General features: G+C 42.8%; 1 protein-coding gene across 3 annotated transcripts in view; it reads left to right on the forward strand.

The window, feature by feature from the left end:
• DOCK4 (dedicator of cytokinesis 4) overlaps positions 1 to 16,182 on the forward strand; it is a 488,208-nt gene extending 472,026 nt beyond the window's left edge. For 2 of the 3 annotated variants that reach the window (XM_064374405.1, XM_064374410.1), the window contains 8 exons: positions 231 to 352; positions 676 to 796; positions 2,383 to 2,464; positions 2,615 to 2,724; positions 4,806 to 4,878; positions 6,613 to 6,726; positions 10,044 to 10,105; positions 13,530 to 16,182. In XM_064374405.1, coding sequence (XP_064230475.1) covers positions 231 to 352; positions 676 to 796; positions 2,383 to 2,464; positions 2,615 to 2,724; positions 4,806 to 4,878; positions 6,613 to 6,726; positions 10,044 to 10,105; positions 13,530 to 13,988 — 1,143 coding nt within the window. In that variant the 3' untranslated portion in view covers positions 13,989 to 16,182. The remainder of the gene's footprint in view (positions 1 to 230; positions 353 to 675; positions 797 to 2,382; positions 2,465 to 2,614; positions 2,725 to 4,805; positions 4,879 to 6,612; positions 6,727 to 10,043; positions 10,106 to 13,529) is intronic. The other variant, XM_064374414.1, reaches the window with a different exon arrangement.
• Positions 16,183 to 16,932: the final 750 nt, after the last annotated feature.

Below are 16,932 nucleotides of genomic sequence, written 5' to 3' on the forward strand. Positions count from 1 at the left end.
AGGGAGCCTTCAAATACAATTGCGTTGTCTGCTGTTTGTGAGGCTTTCGTTCTGGGAAAATACAAATATAAGTGAAGGAAAGCCAAATAATACTGGAACTTGCTCAAATAGCTCCCTATGTAAAGATTTCATGACGATTAGGATAGGTATCTAGTATGCTAACTTTCCCGTAAGTTATTTTGCCCATATCATTCTCGAAATGAGATATTTCCCCTTTACTACATCTTTAGGAGTTCTCTGCTTGTATGCAAGCCAGTCCCATCCATTTTCCTAATGGAAGTCCTCGTGTGTGTAGAAACTCAGCGCCTGCCTCTGTGAGCCCAGATGGTACCAGGGTAATTCCTAGACGCAGGTAAGTCATATTCCAAATTATTTTACAATTTGGCCTCCCCACAAGATGATCTGGAACGGTACTCTCACTCTTTATGGCACAATTTGTCAAATATGCTATTTTTTAATGAAATAACTAACCCGCGAGGCAGCTGCAGACATCTGTCACTGGTAAAACAGCAACAGCATGAGAAATAAATAAGCTCAAACATTTGATCATATGGAGGCCAATAGAAGAAAACAACATGGGATGTATTTTTCCTCCTTTGGTTTCATAGCATTCTAGCACATGATAAAGTACAATTTGGAGACTGAGTTAATAACCTTTTTTTCCCCCCGCAACAGCCCATTAAGTTACCCAGCTGTCAACCGATACTCCTCCTCCTCACTGTCCTCACAAGCTTCTGCTGAAGTAAGCAATATTACAGGGCAATCAGAAAGCTCTGATGAAGTCTTTAACATGCAGGTACTTAATTAGCTTTTTGTCTGCTCGTGTTGATTCCTTTTCTGTCTCAATTGTGAGTTTTGCTGTTCATTCTGCCATCCTAATGAACAGACCAACAAGCAAGAACTCAGCTTAAGGACAAACCTCTAAACACTCTTACTGCTTTATGGGTCTCCGGAGTCTACAAAGACGTTTCTGTCAAAACTGCCCCATCGCTCTAAGACATCAGCAAGCAATGGAAAAGGCCAGGCGCACTGCATAGGGCTCAGCTCTGATACCTGCCCCAAGTCAAGTTCCTTCTGTAGTCCAGGACTCTCAGAGTGTGTCGCCACTTGCTAGCTGCCTGTTAGCATTTTTTTTCTTTTTTTTTTTTTTTACGAGTCTCAGTCTGTTACCCAGGCTGGAGTGCAACCTCCACCTCCCAGGCTCAGGCGACTCTCGTGCCTCAGCCTTGCAAGTAGCTAGGATTACAGGCATGCACCACCTCACCCAGCTAATTTTGGTATTTTTAGTCGAGATGGGGTTTCACCATGTTGGCCAGGTTGGTCTCGAACTCCTGACCTCAAGTGATGCACCCACCTTGGCTTCCCAAAGTGCTGGGATTACAGCTGTGAGCCACCACCCGGCTCCTTTTAGCATTTCAAAATGACTTCTTTTTCTTTAAGAAGACATGATTTGGCTGGGTACAGTGGCTCATGCGTGTAATCCCAGCACTTTGGGAGACCGAGGTGGGTGAATCACTTGAGGTCAGGAGTTTAAGACCAGCCTGGACAACATGGTGAAACCCTGTCTCTCCTAAAAATACAAAAATTAGCCAGGCATGGTGGCACATGCCTGTAATCCCAGCTACTTGGGAGGCTGAGGCAGGAGAATCACTTGAACCTGGGAGGTGGAAGTTGCAGTGAGCCGAGATCATACCACTACACTCCAGCCTTGGCGACAGAGCGAGACTCCGTCTCAAAGGAAAAAAAAAAAAAAAGACTACATGATTTGAGAGTCCATTTTAAAATTCTCTTATGTGCATGTCAGAAAGTTTCCAAAGTGTTTTTTTTTTTTTTTTTAACACAGAAAAATGTTTTTAGGGATTTTAGAGACAGTATAACTCCCGCAACCAAACATTTTATTTAGACACTACTATGACATTTGTGATAGTTCAGTAAGACTAAGCTCAAATTTTCCTCGCCACTTTCTTTGGAAAGGAGGCATAACACATTTCCAAGTCAAGCTTTGAACATACATTTACAGATAATGAGAAGGCACATTTTACACCTTTTGGAAGCACTCACCTATTTTGGGGCCCTAGGCTGGAAGTCAGTCTACTGATACCTCAACCAAGGAGTGTGCTGCTAACTGGTACGAAGTCACAGCGTACAGCTGAATCTAACACGAAGGCATTCCTTTGGCCAGAGTCAAAACCTCAGACTTTTTATTAATTTATGCAGACTTTTTTGTCAGACTTTTTAAGTTATTAAGATTTTTCTATATTGTTAAATGGACTTTTTTTTCTTGCTAATTTGAAAAAAAGTTTGATGATTTTGTTTAAAAGATGTCAGTGTTGTGGGAAGCCTTTCATCAGGGTGTGATAATAGCTCCTTGTGTATTTCCAGCCAAGTCCATCTACCTCAAGCCTGAGTTCTACTCACTCAGCTTCGCCTAACGTGACAAGTTCTGCTCCATCGAGTGCCAGAGGTCAGTGCCAGAGTGTGGGGGAGACCAAGTGTGCCCAGAGAACCTTCTAGTCCCGGAAACAGTGGCCAGCTGCCACGCGTTCAGGCATTCTCCTCCAAACAGGTGCCCCACCACTACCAGGCTGATGGTCCTCTCTCCTTCTCTTCCCAGCTTCTCCTTTGTTGTCTGACAAACACAAACATTCCCGAGAAAACTCTTGCCTGTCCCCAAGAGAGAGACCATGCAGTGCCATCTATCCAACACCCGTGGAGCCTTCACAGGTACTCCTTGCAGGGTAGAGAAACTGGAAAGCAAGGACAGATTGCTTACATATCTCTGCAGAAACACACCAAAAGCAAGCAGCCGGGCAGTGTCAGGCCAGTCCAGCTGGTGAAGAGCACACCTCTGTTTTCTGCCCATGGTTAGGAATTTCTGCCTGAGCCATGGATTTGTTTTTTTTGAGACAGGGTCTCACTGTGTCACCCAGGCTGGAGTACAGCAGCATGATCCCGGCTCACTGCAACCTCCGCCTCCCAGGTTCAAGCTATTGTCCTGTCTCAGCCTCCTGAGTAGCTGGCATTACAGGTGCCAGAGATGGAGTTTTGCCACGTTGGCCAGGCTGGTCTTGAACTCCTGATTTCAGGTGATCCACCTGCCTTGGCCTCTCAAAGTGCTGGGATTACAGGTGTGAGTCACTGCGCCTAGCTCTGAGCCATATTTCCGATAGGAACACATGGTAGTTCCTTGGCAGTGATGCTGAAAGGGAAATGGGAAATTTACTCTCCTGGATCTGTTTCTTTACTGCTACTTAAAAATTACACGGAGTAGTTGGGTGAATAAAGAGCCTGTATTTGCATGCCATGTGTATGTAACAAGTCTAGGGGAACGTCTTGGACTAGGAAAATACCCTTGAATAGCATGCTCCTGCCCAGCAGTCCTTGCCTTTGCCAAGGCCTATTTAAAAGAGCTGCAATTGATTCCTTTCTAGGTACCCATGAGTATAGGAGCAATTTCTGTTTGCCTTTGCCATTCTTCTTGAATGCACGAGCAAAGAGAGGTTCAGTCCTCCACTTTCCCTGTCAACTCCTCACGGGAATAAGGGAACATGGCCCTTGCCCCCTGCCTGAACTTGGTTTTGAAGTGATCCTTGTTTTTCTGAGAGCAGAGGCTTGGGCTCAGCCCTTGGGCACTTCAAGAGCCTTGAAGGGTGGTTTCAAAGTTGTGGATTCATGGGTAGCCCGGAGTTTTAAAGATTATTTGGGAATAATTTAGGAGCAGAGAAAAAATGGTTATTTCTACCTCAGCTAATTTCTCTGTTTTTCTACACCATCCTGGCAGAAGACTGTAGCTGCATCGGGAAGTGGATGAGAGCGAATGGGATTTGGCTTGATTGGTTTGTCTTTGCTGATGGTGTGATCCTCCCGAAAGTCCCAGAATACCTCTGCACAACACTGATGTCTTGCAGAAGTCAGATCTGAGTGCATTTGGCTGGACTAGCTCTTTCCCTTTGTCACTTGATGACGCTGCAAGGGAGTTTCTTAGTTTGTTCTGCTCCAGGAGCACTTGTTGCCAGCATGGGCAACTCTGAAAGCCTTCTCTGATTAGCCTCCCAAGTTTTCTGGTTTTAGTACAATTGGAAGCAGTATATATGTTGCCAAAATTTCAATAAAATGCGCATTTCTGTAGTACATCTGCTTTTAAGGATTTGGTACTTTCTAGTTAATATGTTAGGTAGAACCATGTAAAACTGGCATTTTTATAAGTTAAAAGATGTAGACTATCTACTATTTCATATATTTTTTACCTAATGAAGGATTTTGAATGTGCAGGGGTTAGATTTCATTCACTAGTGATTTTTTTAAACTAATATTTCTCCTTTAATTCTTACTTCTGTTTTATATCACCACTGTAGCATTTGTATTTATAAAGAACTCCATACAGGCCAGATGGGGTGGCTCATGCCTGTAATCCCAGCATTTCGGGAGGGCAAGGTGGGAGGACGTCTTGAGCCCAGGCGTTCAAGACCAGCCTGGGCAATATTGTGAGATTCTATCTGTAAAGCGAAAAGAAAAAACTTCATAGTACAACTGCTATTTACTATTTTTTACATTTTATCATGAACATTTATTTACCATTTGTATTTAAAATGTAATACAAACTTTTCAAACACTGTTTGCTTTCTCAAAACCTAAGGCTCTTCTTCACCCCCTTTTACTTTAAATTCTTTGTTCCTAGGGTCATCATATCATATAAAAATTACTTTGAACAAATAGTTTCAATAAGGGGATACTCATCTCATTTTCTAAAAGGCTTCACATATCTGTATATTGCCTCATAAAAATCGACCCTTGTACCTTTGCAGAGGATGCTGTTTAATCACATTGGAGACGGGGCCTTGCCACGCAGTGACCCAAATCTCTCTGCACCTGAAAAAGGTAAGGCCAGCCCCGTGATCGGTCCTGGAATGTGTAAGCGCTTGTTTTATCCTCATTTCTCCAGTCTTCCGTGTGTCTCTGTGGAAGGCAGTGCTCTAGCTGTTTAATGATCAGGGCTAGTATGCTCTTTAGGGGATTAATGCAAGATAGTTATTCATGATCCATTCTTCAAAAGGTGTTTTCCTGTAAGATTTAACAGCAGGACCTGAGCAAGATAGGAACGCCTATGTTTGTTTAATGGCTTTTTGTTATCATCCAGTGAGTCGCCCAGCCAATGCCTCCTCTTCCTGAAACAAACTTGCCAATTAGGCTCCTCGTTCAGCACAATGAAAATAGCATCTTCCCAGATCAATTCTGTGGTCCCATCCTTTGTCTCACTTACAAAGCTCATTCAGCCAGCTCTTGTGTTGTTTGTTGTGACTCAGATACGGCTCTTGTACAATTAAATAACCATTTAAGAATTGCAATCCAGTGCATAATGGAGTGTGCCCTGCCTCAAGGTCACACAAAAACGAGGACCAAACACATGCATAGCAGCAAATAGCCAATTAGCACCAATCTGCAACACAGCAGAAGATGAAAAGCAGAATAAATGCAACTTCCTCAGCTTCCTGTAGGGGCTTGCAGCAGGTCACCCGTTCACCTCTCTCAGGGTCAAGCCTCAAAAATAAGAGCAGTTCTCAGACCAATGAATCAAGAGTCATTAATGATATATTCTGGAAAAGTGCATTTTAATTGCCCTCATTAAGAGGGCAATTGTCATTTGGGTACACTGATACATTAAAACTTTCCTTGGGAGATGGAAATTAGTGAAGTCTTAGCCAAATTTAGCTTTAATGTGACAAGCCACATGTTGATTTTTGTCAGCAGAACTGAGGAATGTGGTATTGTTTTCTCACCCCTCCTACCAAAGAAAACCACAATGCAAATTTAAAAGAAATAGAATTTTAAGAATGGTAACTCCATCCCATTAAATGAAAATGGTAGAGTGGTAAAATGTTGAAATTCTCAACATGCCCACCAGATGGCAGTGTCTGAACAGGGAGCGAGTCACTGCAACTCCAAAGGTTTGAAGTTGTAAACCTCACTGTATAGCGGCTATTCACAAGCAGCGTGTCCTGCCCTTGTTCCTACCAGGATTGCTCCATATTTCTGCATCTTACCGAAGCATAGAGCAGACACATTACAAAATAAGAATGATACTGTTGGTATTTCAAATTATGTTTTAAGGACATATTTCAGTGTAATTCGTTGATTTCAGAAAGAGTTCTTTCTCAGAGTTGATCAGGGAGATAATGTGGCATGGCTGTTCTTTCCAAGAATTCTGCCAAATAGTTAAAATATTAGAATATCATTGCCTTCTCCGTGTTTTGGTGTCACTTGTCCAGAAATGTTCACTAAAAAACAAGTTTTAAAATAGTCCAGTGACTACATCTGTAGTCCAGCATCTAAACACATTTGTAATTCTCAGCAAGTTTTACACCCCAGTGTAGATTTGTAGTTCCCTTTGACAGCACTAAGGGGAATAAAGAGACTTGCTAGCGGCCAGTTAAATGGTAACCGTAACCGTTAGGCAGCCAATTAAATAAAGTTTTAGTACTCAAGAAGTTTCCTGTTTTGTCTTTCATCCAGTTAATTTTTTCCTTCTGGATAATTCTGACTTTCTCCTAAGATCTCAAGCATTGGAAGGGCAAAGCTGGACCATGTGTTTTCAGCTGTGTTATTCCCTTCCAGCTGTGAACCCCACCCCTAGCAGCTGGAGCCTGGACAGTGGGAAGGAAGCCAAGAACATGTCGGATAGTGGGAAACTTATCTCTCCCCCTGTCCCTCCAAGACCCACACAGACTGGTGGGTATTTGAAGCTTTGAACAATCACTTTTCTAAAATAACTTTTATTGACTACTACAACTTGTCCTGAATTCCTGAGAGAAAGGTAGGCATTTCATTTCTGGGATAAAAACCTTAGTAGCTGCGTAATTCCTTGACAATGGTCTCCCTCTTTCCTGAACTTCTACTACACGGGGTCAAACAATGGTCTGTTTCTAATATGCCTCTCAGACAGATTTTGTAGAGTGCTCTTTACCAAGGCACCATTCTCAAATTCGGGGAGGCCCCCTAACCTTGCTAGACCACTAGCATCTTCTCTCACCTTCACTTTGCACCACTTTATTCTTATCAACCCCCACTAACTCAGCCACTTTCTTCAGTCTTATTCAGGACTGATGCCAAAGTTTCCAGTTGCCTCTAAAAAGCTATTGACTAATAGTTATCCTCCACAAGCTTATCAAAGTCACTAACTTTGCATCCATAGTTATCTATTGCTTCAAGAGTTCTTTATGCAAGGGCTGTATTTCTCAAAGGGTTGATTCAGGGTACTGCATCCCCTTAGGTGATGGTTTAAGCAGCAAAATCTTGGCCGGGTGTGGTGGCTCATGCCTGTAATCCCAGCACTTTGGGAGCCCAAGGTAGGTGGATTGCTTGAACTCACAAGTTAGAGACTAGCCTGAGCAGCATGGCGAAACCCATCTCTACAAAAGATATAAAAATTAGCCAGGTGTGGTGCTGCAAGCCCGTAGTCCCAGCTAGTTGGGAGGATGGTTTGAGCCCAGAAGATAAAGGTTGCAGTGAGCCAAGATGGCACCACTGCACTTCATTCTGGGCCGTCAAGCCAGACCTTGTCTCAAATAAAATAAAATAAAAATAAAATAAAATTCTCAGGCCTAAACTCATACCTACGGAATCAGAATTTGAGTTTTTCAGGGATAAGACCCTAGTATCTCTATTGTTATGAAACCTTTCAGGTGATCCTTCTGCTCGCTAGATTTTGAGAACCACTGAAAATAAATCTTAAACTCTGTGAATTTGTAGCAATAACAGGCCTCCTTGCCTCCTGAACTTGCTTGGTGACCTACGTGTGGAGCAGGGGCTGCCCTGCTTTACTAGCTTTGCTCATTCTGGTGATGGGAGAGTATTTTCAGCACTTATCTACGTCTAGGGTAGAATTGAAGTTTTACAAATACAACTAGCCTAGTCACAGAAAAAATATGACACAATTTCTTTCACAGTTTTTTTCTAGATGATTCATGTTTCATTTGCTGCATTCTAGCATCTCATCCTTCAAGATAAACTATGGGCCAGACAGGGCAGTTCACTCCTGTAATCCCAGCACTTTAGGAGGCCAAGGCGGGCAGGTCACTTGAGCCCAGGAGTTCAAGACCAGCCTGTGTAACATTGCAAAACCCCATATCTACCAAAAAATGCAAAAATTATCCCGGTGTGGTGGTGCACACCTGTAGTCCTAGCTACTGGGAGAATTGCTTGAGCCCAGGAAGCAGAGGTTGTAGTGAGCCAAGATCACGCCACTGCACTCCAGCCCGGGTGACAGAGTGAGACCCTGCCACAAAATACAGTAAATTATGTGCCACCCAATTTATTCTATACTTGTCAAAGGTAAAAGTCAAGTCACCAATAATCTTTGAAAGGCATATGAGATCTTCAAAGAAAACAAGAAATAACTTGAAGCTTATTGATCACCTGCATTAGCATATCAGCGTGTGTACAGAACCCTAAAACTTAGCCAGATTATTTGTATCTATCTCATTCACTATGTGCATGTATTCAGGCAGTCTCCAATTTCAACCTGATTGTGTCCCTAAAGAAGTTGAGATTCTGAAAAGCATTTTTTAAGGAATCATAATATTTATGATCCTCAAATTTCTAGGCCAGTTCAAACCTGAAGACAGGGATACTGATGGAACTATTTTAGGTCTCTGTGGGAAGACACCTTTTCAGAGAAATCTCTCTGCAAATGTGCCGTGGTTGCTGGGGCCACCGTGGTGGTTGGTGTCAGCCACTGCCCAAGTCAAGAGGAAGTGGGTCCCAGGGAACAGTAAACTTTCTGCCACTGTTAAGGCAGGAATTTAGTGCCCCATCAGGATCAGACTCTCCATACATACATGATCTTCTTCCGTAATCAGCACCCACAATCAATGGGATAGCCTAATGCTGGTATTCGAATGTGACACGTGCTGACAGCATGCCCCAGCATTCAAGAGCGTGACAGCATGGCTGCACACTCCAGTGTGATCATGGAGCACTCTCCCTGGCTCCTTAGGACCCAGAGCACACAGGTGCCCTTACCCCTCCCAAGTTAACCAGCAGGGCTGCCATCCCTTCTGCACTGATTGCTCTCATGGTCTGTTCTTATGTCATCATCTGTGGTCACTGTTGTGGGGCTCTGTAACTGTCTTTCTTCCTTTCAGCCTTTCAGTAGTTTTGTTACGAGTTACAAACCTCACTCACTGTGACAGCTGGGAGAGTGGCAGCTAATCACAGAGCAGCATACCCAGAGTTCACCTAAACGTCTCTGCAGAACTGAGAAATGTGGCTGACCCACACCCTGTTGACTGTGTCATGGACAGTTTTTACTATACAGGGCTATGCTTTAGAGAGCTGGATTTGCTCCACAAGCATACACACGGGAGCAGTGCCATCACACATGCTGTGTCCCTGGTGTAGGACTTGAAAGTCTAGTGAGAAAAAGGAAACAGTTCATTCTTCTTGGCCACAATGATGAAATCCATAGAGACCCACCACCAGGGGACGATGGGAAGGCCTGAGTATAAGCATTAGGGGGAGAAATGGAAAACCATGCACCTCTTACACGGCCATGGCCAAGGGTTTTCTACCTATTATTTGGGGATTATGGGGGTTGTTGGGGGGAGCCTGTTCCAGGCTGCCAGGGTGGCCATGGTGTTCCCATTGCTGCTAAGCCCAAAGTCAACAGCTGTTCCCCAAGAACTGCTCCCTAGCACCCCACACCTAAAGCACCTTATGAGATAGATCAAGCAGTGCAGAAGCACCTGGACTTTGGGGAAATAGAAAAGACACTGGATCAGTTTGGGGCCCTGTCATTTGGTCTAAGTATCATATATGCCGTGATCGCTTTTCACTGATGCTCCTATATCTTGGCAGTGCCACCCTTTGTAAGGAAGCCATTCTAGACAGGCATCATTTAGCTTCTCCCTCATCCTCACAACTCCCTTTGCTTAGAAGGTCCTTATGCACTGGATCATCTGTCTGGGTTTGTAACACAGAGGGCATGTGCAGATAGTCAGTCGTCTGGTTTTTCTTAATTGAAATGTTCTCTCTCTCCCCATTGACAGCTTCACCAGCAAGACATACAACTTCAATATCCCCCTCACCTGCTGGGCGATCTCCATTGAAGGTAAAGGCCCTTCTTTCAGCCAGGCTAGAGACTGGCCCAGTTTTCTTTTTCTCTAAGACTCATCTCAGATATATCAAAAGGTGTTTAATTTGCAGGGACAAGGCAAAGAACACATTAAGCAGGGATCGGGAAAGCTGGGTGAGAAAACAACACTGGACTTTCCCCTTTGGGTGCCTCCTCTACGAACACAGCCATTTGTTTTTCTATTATTTGCCTCATTCTCCAAATGGTAGCAGTGAGAACTTGCAAACTAGAGTCAGTGCATATACTGAATTAGGAAAGAAATGTGGTCCCAATGTACCTTCTAGGAAATTTTCAGCCTGGCCTTTTAGTTTAAGGCACATGAGACACACACTTAGACTGAGAAACATCAGTGTCAGTATCTAAATATTCTCCGCATCTTTTTGCCTTTATCATCAGCCTCACTCATTTTGTTAAAGCAAGCCTAAAGTTCTCTTCTAATATTTTATACCAAGTTTCTCATTTACATTAGAAATACATACTTGATCATGAAAAACAAGGAAGTAATATAGATTTTAAAAATTTCTAGGGAACAAACTGGAAAGCTTTAAAGGTCAGATATTTGAATTGGTATGTAGACATGGACTGTTTAACACCTTAACATGTAAAATCCCTCATAATATTTAGTCTCTCTCCAAATTGAATCAGACTGGCTGCAGGGATTGTCAGTGCATGAGAGATTGGTGTTCAGAATTGCTGCACCAGAGGCAAATATGAAGTGTGTTGAAAGAATGATTTTGTACCTGAGTGATTTAGGATTTACACGCTCCATGTCCTTTGTGTTGATGAGACAGTTCTAGCTAATGTGCAAAAGACACATTAGCCTCTACAAACACATAAGGGCTGGTTGCGATACAGTGCATCTGTGGTGCTAATGATAGTTGCCGATAGAAATTAAAAAACTGGAAAACAGCCTGCTTCCCTCCGCAAAATGGAGAAAATTGTAAAGAAGTGTGATTCCCTTGCACTGCCAAAATTTTTGATGTAGAAATTTGCCGGTAAGTGCAAATGATTTGCTAGTTTTGTTCTCATTCCATAATGCAGCTGTTATTAAAGTTCCTGTGACAGCATTCACTCTGGAAGCCATAGCCTGTCACCAAGATGTGATGGAAAGGAAAGCAACATGGCTTTTCCACACCTTTACATTTACCCTTGCTCACAAAGAGCTCCCACACGTTGCTATGGAATTGTCATCTGTATTTTTCAACTTAATTTTGTTAAGTAGTAAGAAATTAAGTCTTATAGATTAATTCTTAAACATAAAAGAGAACCCAAGGGCTAAAACATTTGAATAGCTATGAAATAGTCTTAGTAAGCAAGCTGGTGTTTACTGTCTCTCTGCAGACCTGTGTATATTTTTATATATGAAGCCATGTCTTTGTATGTAGGGTTTGAAGGAAGAGAAAACAGATCGAACATTTGTGTTATACCTCCTGGATTACATTAGGGGCACACTGCTTCCAACTTACTAGCATTGCAGTGTGCTACCTTAACTGATAACCATTTAGTGGGGTTTTTTTTTTTTTTTTAACCCCCGCAGCCATTAAATTATGGGTCTAACCCTAGAACAAAGACCGAGCTGACCTGCTATATTTTGAATTTCAGGTCTAATTTTTGACAAAGGTAGCAGTGAATTGGTTTAGGCTCCTACGAAATGAAAGGATGTTTATCTACCAGCATTATTTTGTTTACAAAGAGAAACCAAAATAAAGTTAGCTTAGGATAGCATTTCTCAACGTGTATGCCATAGAACGTTAGTTTTCCCAGAACACTATGTAATTAGTCGGGGCGGAAAGGTCTATAGTCAAGTAAGTTTGGAAAACACTGGGCTGAACAAAATTATTCGTACTCCTTTATTCTAAGACTTGAAAACGCGAATATGCCTTGAATATACACGAGTATACGGTGTGCAGCATTTCCCAGTGGAACCCTCTTTCCACAGAGCATCTCTTAGGACTCATTTTCCTTAGGATACCAGTTGAGAAAGCAACAAACTCAGATACCATATGGGGCCAGACAGCTGACATAAGTGAAGGAAGGAGGCCGGCGTGGTCCCCTGGTGGCGTAGTGGGAACCATGGCAAAATGACAGGGACAGCCCCTGCTCAGTGTTTCAAGATTATCTCCATTAAGAGAATTGTGTGCCACTGTGGCCGGAACTTCTAGTTCCATGTGAACTGCCAGAATTCGGGAGTTTCGTGTGAAATGCTCTTGTTAAAAATTAACAACTAAATCAGATTTTTAAAAAATACTGCTGATGAAACAGCTCCCATCTCAGGCTACATCCCGAGGACTGCCAGTTTGCCAGTTCAGCTCAGGAGTCTGGAGCGAGGGCTGGAGAATCAGGTACAGGACTCGGGTGCCTCTGCTCCCCGTCCTGAGCTTTCTGGGTCCTCTGAGCTGAGTGTGCTCAGAGGCCCCGGCTCCTGGTCTGCTGCATGCCCTGATGAACTGGGAAAGTGAACAGCACCCTCAAAGGTTTTGTGGGGTGTTTTTTGTTTTTTTTGTTTTTTTTTTTTTTGGCCAGTTCCCTCTCTTCCAAACTATAGGACTGACTAATGTGAAGTTATCTTGGTGGGTACCTTTTTTTAATTTTTCAATTATTGTTTGAGACAGAGTCTCACTGTGTTGCCCAGGCTGGAGTGCACTGGTGGATCAGGGCTCACTGCAGCCTGGCCCTCCCAAGGCTCAGGTGATCCTCCCAGAGGAACTGGGATTACAGGCATGAGCCACCATGCCCAGCTAAATCTTTGAATTTTTATAGAAACATGGTTTTGCCATGTTTCCCAAGCCGGTCTCCAGCTCCTGGCTTCAACTGATCCGCCCGTGTCGGCCTCCCAAAGTCCTGGGATTACAGGCATGAGCCACCGCACCCAGCTACTTTATTCTCTTTCTATCTGAAAATAAGCAGTAAAGTGGGCGGTGAACTGAACTCAAGGACTGGTGGGCCTGGCAGATAAACGTCTGGTGTGTATTTTCATGGCTACAAAGGACAACACTCAAATTTGAGTGTGGGTGTGTTAGGCTGCTGGGGCTTCCCTCACAAAATACCACATACTGGGTGGCTTCGACACCGGGAATTTATTTTCTCAATTCTGGCAGCTAGTCCAGGACCCCGGCGTGGCAGCCTTGGTTTCCCTGAGGGCCCTCTCGTGGGCTTGCAGACGGCCCTTCCCGCAGGGTCCTTTCTCGGTGTGCCGCATTCCTGGCGTCTCCCTGTGTGTCCAAATGCCGCCTCTTATAAGGACACCAGTCAGCTTGGATTAGGGTCCACCGTCATGGCCTCCTTTTACCTTAATCATCTCCAGATGCAGCCGGCTTTGGGGGTGCTGGGGGCGTGCAGTTCAGCGCATCCGCATTCCTGACTCAATGCTGTGTCTCCCTCTGGCTTCCTTCCCGAGCAGGGCTCTGTGCAGTCTTTCACCCCCTCTCCGGTGGAGTACCACTCCCCAGGACTCATCTCCAACTCCCCCGTCTTGTCGGGCAGCTACAGCAGTGGGATTTCTTCTCTGAGCCGGTGCAGCACGTCGGAAACCTCAGGCTTTGAAAATCAGGTGAATGAACAGTCGGCCCCCGTGCCGGTGCCCGTGCCGATGCCCCTGCCGGTGCCCGTGCCGACCTACGGCGGGGAGGAGCCGGTGCGCAAGGAGAGCAAGACCCCGCCCCCGTACAGCGTCTACGAGCGGACTCTGCGGCGCCCCGTCCCGCTACCTCACAGCCTCTCCATCCCCGTCACGCCCGAGCCGCCCGCGCTGCCCCCCAAGCCTCTAGCGGCGCGATCCAGCCACCTGGAGAACGGGGCCCGGAGGACTGACCCCGGCCCGCGGCCCAGGCCCCTGCCCCGGAAGGTCTCTCAGTTATAAGTCACTTTTCTATGTACCTGCGATGAATTCTTTGCCCGTTTACAAAATAAGAAGTATGATGAGAAGACATTTAGTGTAGGCACTTTAATAACTTACTCAGATCCTTCAATGAATGGAATTAAAACTTGCTTATTAATATCATGTTGCACAATATTAAAAGTTGCTGATCTCAAACACCAGATGTTAAATGAAGTATGGCTGAATTTCATTAAAACGTTTCTCATTTGAAAGTGGTAAATAGTGACAAAGACTCCTTTTGTACGTTTTTATGTTCACTTTTTTTTTTTACATAGTAAAATCTTAAAACCAATACGATATTGTCAAACAATGTGTGACAATGTTGTATTCTTTTTACTGAATACTTGATACTTGGAGAAAGCTTATTAAGTCAGTGCACATCCTAACACAATGGTCCTTATTTTAGAAGATGTCTGTAAATAAGGCAAGGTGTTTGGCTCTTCTGAGCAGATTATCAGTGAAGATCATCAGAATTAAAGTTCAGGCAGGCTAGCTAGATAGTATACTTAAGGGGTGGCAAGGATTGGAACTGGAAATTGTTTTGTTCTTGAAACAAAATACTTCTTTACAGTTGCTTTTGCTGTTTGACTGCTGTCTACATTCTTAAAATTCTGTTTTGTGAATTGGTTGCTACATCCCTTCCTACCCTCACACCATGGTATCTACTGTATTTCTTTTTGAGGTGCCATTTGCTTCAGAGTTCCAATCAGCTAGATTAAGCAAGAGACTCCAGAAGAAATGTTTACTTGAATTTTGTGCTTCCTTTCTTGATAGTTTCCTATATAAAATGTGTCATTGAAGAAGAGCAGATGTTCAAGTATTAAAGAGGCACAAATTGCTGTGCCCCATTAGCAAGAATTCAGGAATCAATACAGGACAGTATTAAATCAATAGCGTAAGTGAAGATAAAAAAGCTTAGCAAAAATATATTAGCATGATTAAATGGCAAAAGGACTTACAAAAGGCAAGGGCATTAATTTTCAATCCTGCACAAAATAAAAAAATTCCTCACGACTCTCCACTTTTACCAGTGGAGCTTGTCATCTTAGCTGACCTGTTGTCCTTCTGCTGAAGGAGGATTGCTGTAGACTTCTCTAGCTTGAATATTGCAACATAGCATCTTAGATCTAGATAGGGATGCTAATGCCACAGTTGTAGAAGTGTGAAAAAGGCACCTTGTATGTAGTAATGTATTTTATATCTGTTCTTCCTTTTACTGACTGTTTATAACACTCAATTGACAATAGATATGAACTGTATTTTAAATCATACTGTTAAATATTTTCCCTCTTTTGTTGGGAAGCTCATTTTAGTTTAACCATGTTTGTTTTGTTGGTAGCTTACCTGGAAGGCAGTGACCACTTTTTTATATTCTCTTAATGAAACCATTCAGCAGGTATATGCTGTTGAGGCTGGTTATAGAGGTTTTCTATAATAAATGTTCAAGTATTTTTGTATATAACTGGTTAATTTTAATAAGAGATACCATTATGTGTAAAAAAAAAAAAGTAAAAATAAAAGCAAACGGTTGTTGATGCAGTATGATTGTTATAATTATGCCAAATACTTTATGTATGGAAAAAGAATATTTGTACATATGTGCTTTTAACAATAATTCTGCCATATTGACTTTACAATTTTGAATGTCGGAAAAATTAATATATGTTAAATATTTATGTTTAGTGAAAGTGTTCATAATTGAGAAAAGGAACATATGCATTTTAGCTTTGTATCTTGCAAGTTTTGCAGTCAAATTTTTTGAACTAGCTTTTGCTTTTGATAACACTTTGTGTTTGTAACCACATTCATATATATACGCATACATATGTGAAGCTCCATATATCTGTTGCTTTAAAGAAGTAAAACCTTCCATTTAAATAAGATGACATGCATAAGATAACAAAGCTTCTTTGATTTCCTTTTCCTGTGTAATTTAATAGATTTGTTGTCTAGTGCTTGCGCACAGTATAAATCAGTGTTATTTGCTCTTGAAGCCATTTAAAAAAAATTTTTTTTTGGCAGTGAGCAGTTGAATTTACCTTGAATTTATCATGTGTGTGTGTATTTCTGAAGCAGCTGCATAGCAGAACATTTTAAGAGATTCTGTGAGCCCACATGTTCATGTTGGTTGCTGCTGAATGGTAAATATTAAATAAAATTACCAGATTAATCTTAATATTTCTGTCTTTACTCCTATCAGCATATCTTAATCTGGAATAGAAGCAGCATAAATCTCTTGATCTTATTATAGTGAGATTTTTGGACTTCTTTTTAGACAGATCCTGTTTGTGCTGTCGTACCTAGGTAGATGCATTTCACACTTACTAAGCTTACTTATGTCATAGAAAACAATCATTGGGCTGGGCACAGTGGCTCACGCATGTAATCCCAGCACTTTGGGAGGCCAAGGCGGGCGGATCATGAGGTCAAGAGATAGAGACCATCCTGACCAACATGGTGAAACCCCGTCTCTACTAAAAACACAAAAATTAGCTGGGCGTGGTGGCACGAGCCTATAGCACCAGCTACTCAGGAGGCTGAGACAGGAGAATCACTTGAATGCAGGAGGCAGAGGTTTCAGTGAGCCGAGATCGCGCCACTGCACTCCAACCTGGCAACAGAGCAAGACTCTGTCTCAAAAAAAAAAAAAAAAAAAAAAAGGAGAAAAAGGAAACAATCATTGGAAAGATAACAAACAGTATGGATTAGTATCCCGCAAAGAAGGTAACATTTACCTGGTTGGCTGACCATTCATTGGTTTAACCAGAGCCAACTTAAGTCAAACCATCAAAATTTGTTTGCATCAGAAAACTTAACACAAAACAGATAACTTCCAAGTATAAAAGGGCATGGCTGAATGCTGCTTTTGACAGCTGTGGCAAAATCCATCTGCATGCCAGCTTTTCTCCCTGGTTTTCAAAAAATG

The sequence above is a fragment of the Aotus nancymaae genome, unplaced genomic scaffold, assembly GCF_030222135.1.
Source record: "Aotus nancymaae isolate 86718 unplaced genomic scaffold, 86718_ANA_hifiasm-v0.15.2.pri h1tg000002l, whole genome shotgun sequence".
NCBI classification, from domain to species: domain Eukaryota; kingdom Metazoa; phylum Chordata; class Mammalia; order Primates; family Aotidae; genus Aotus; species Aotus nancymaae.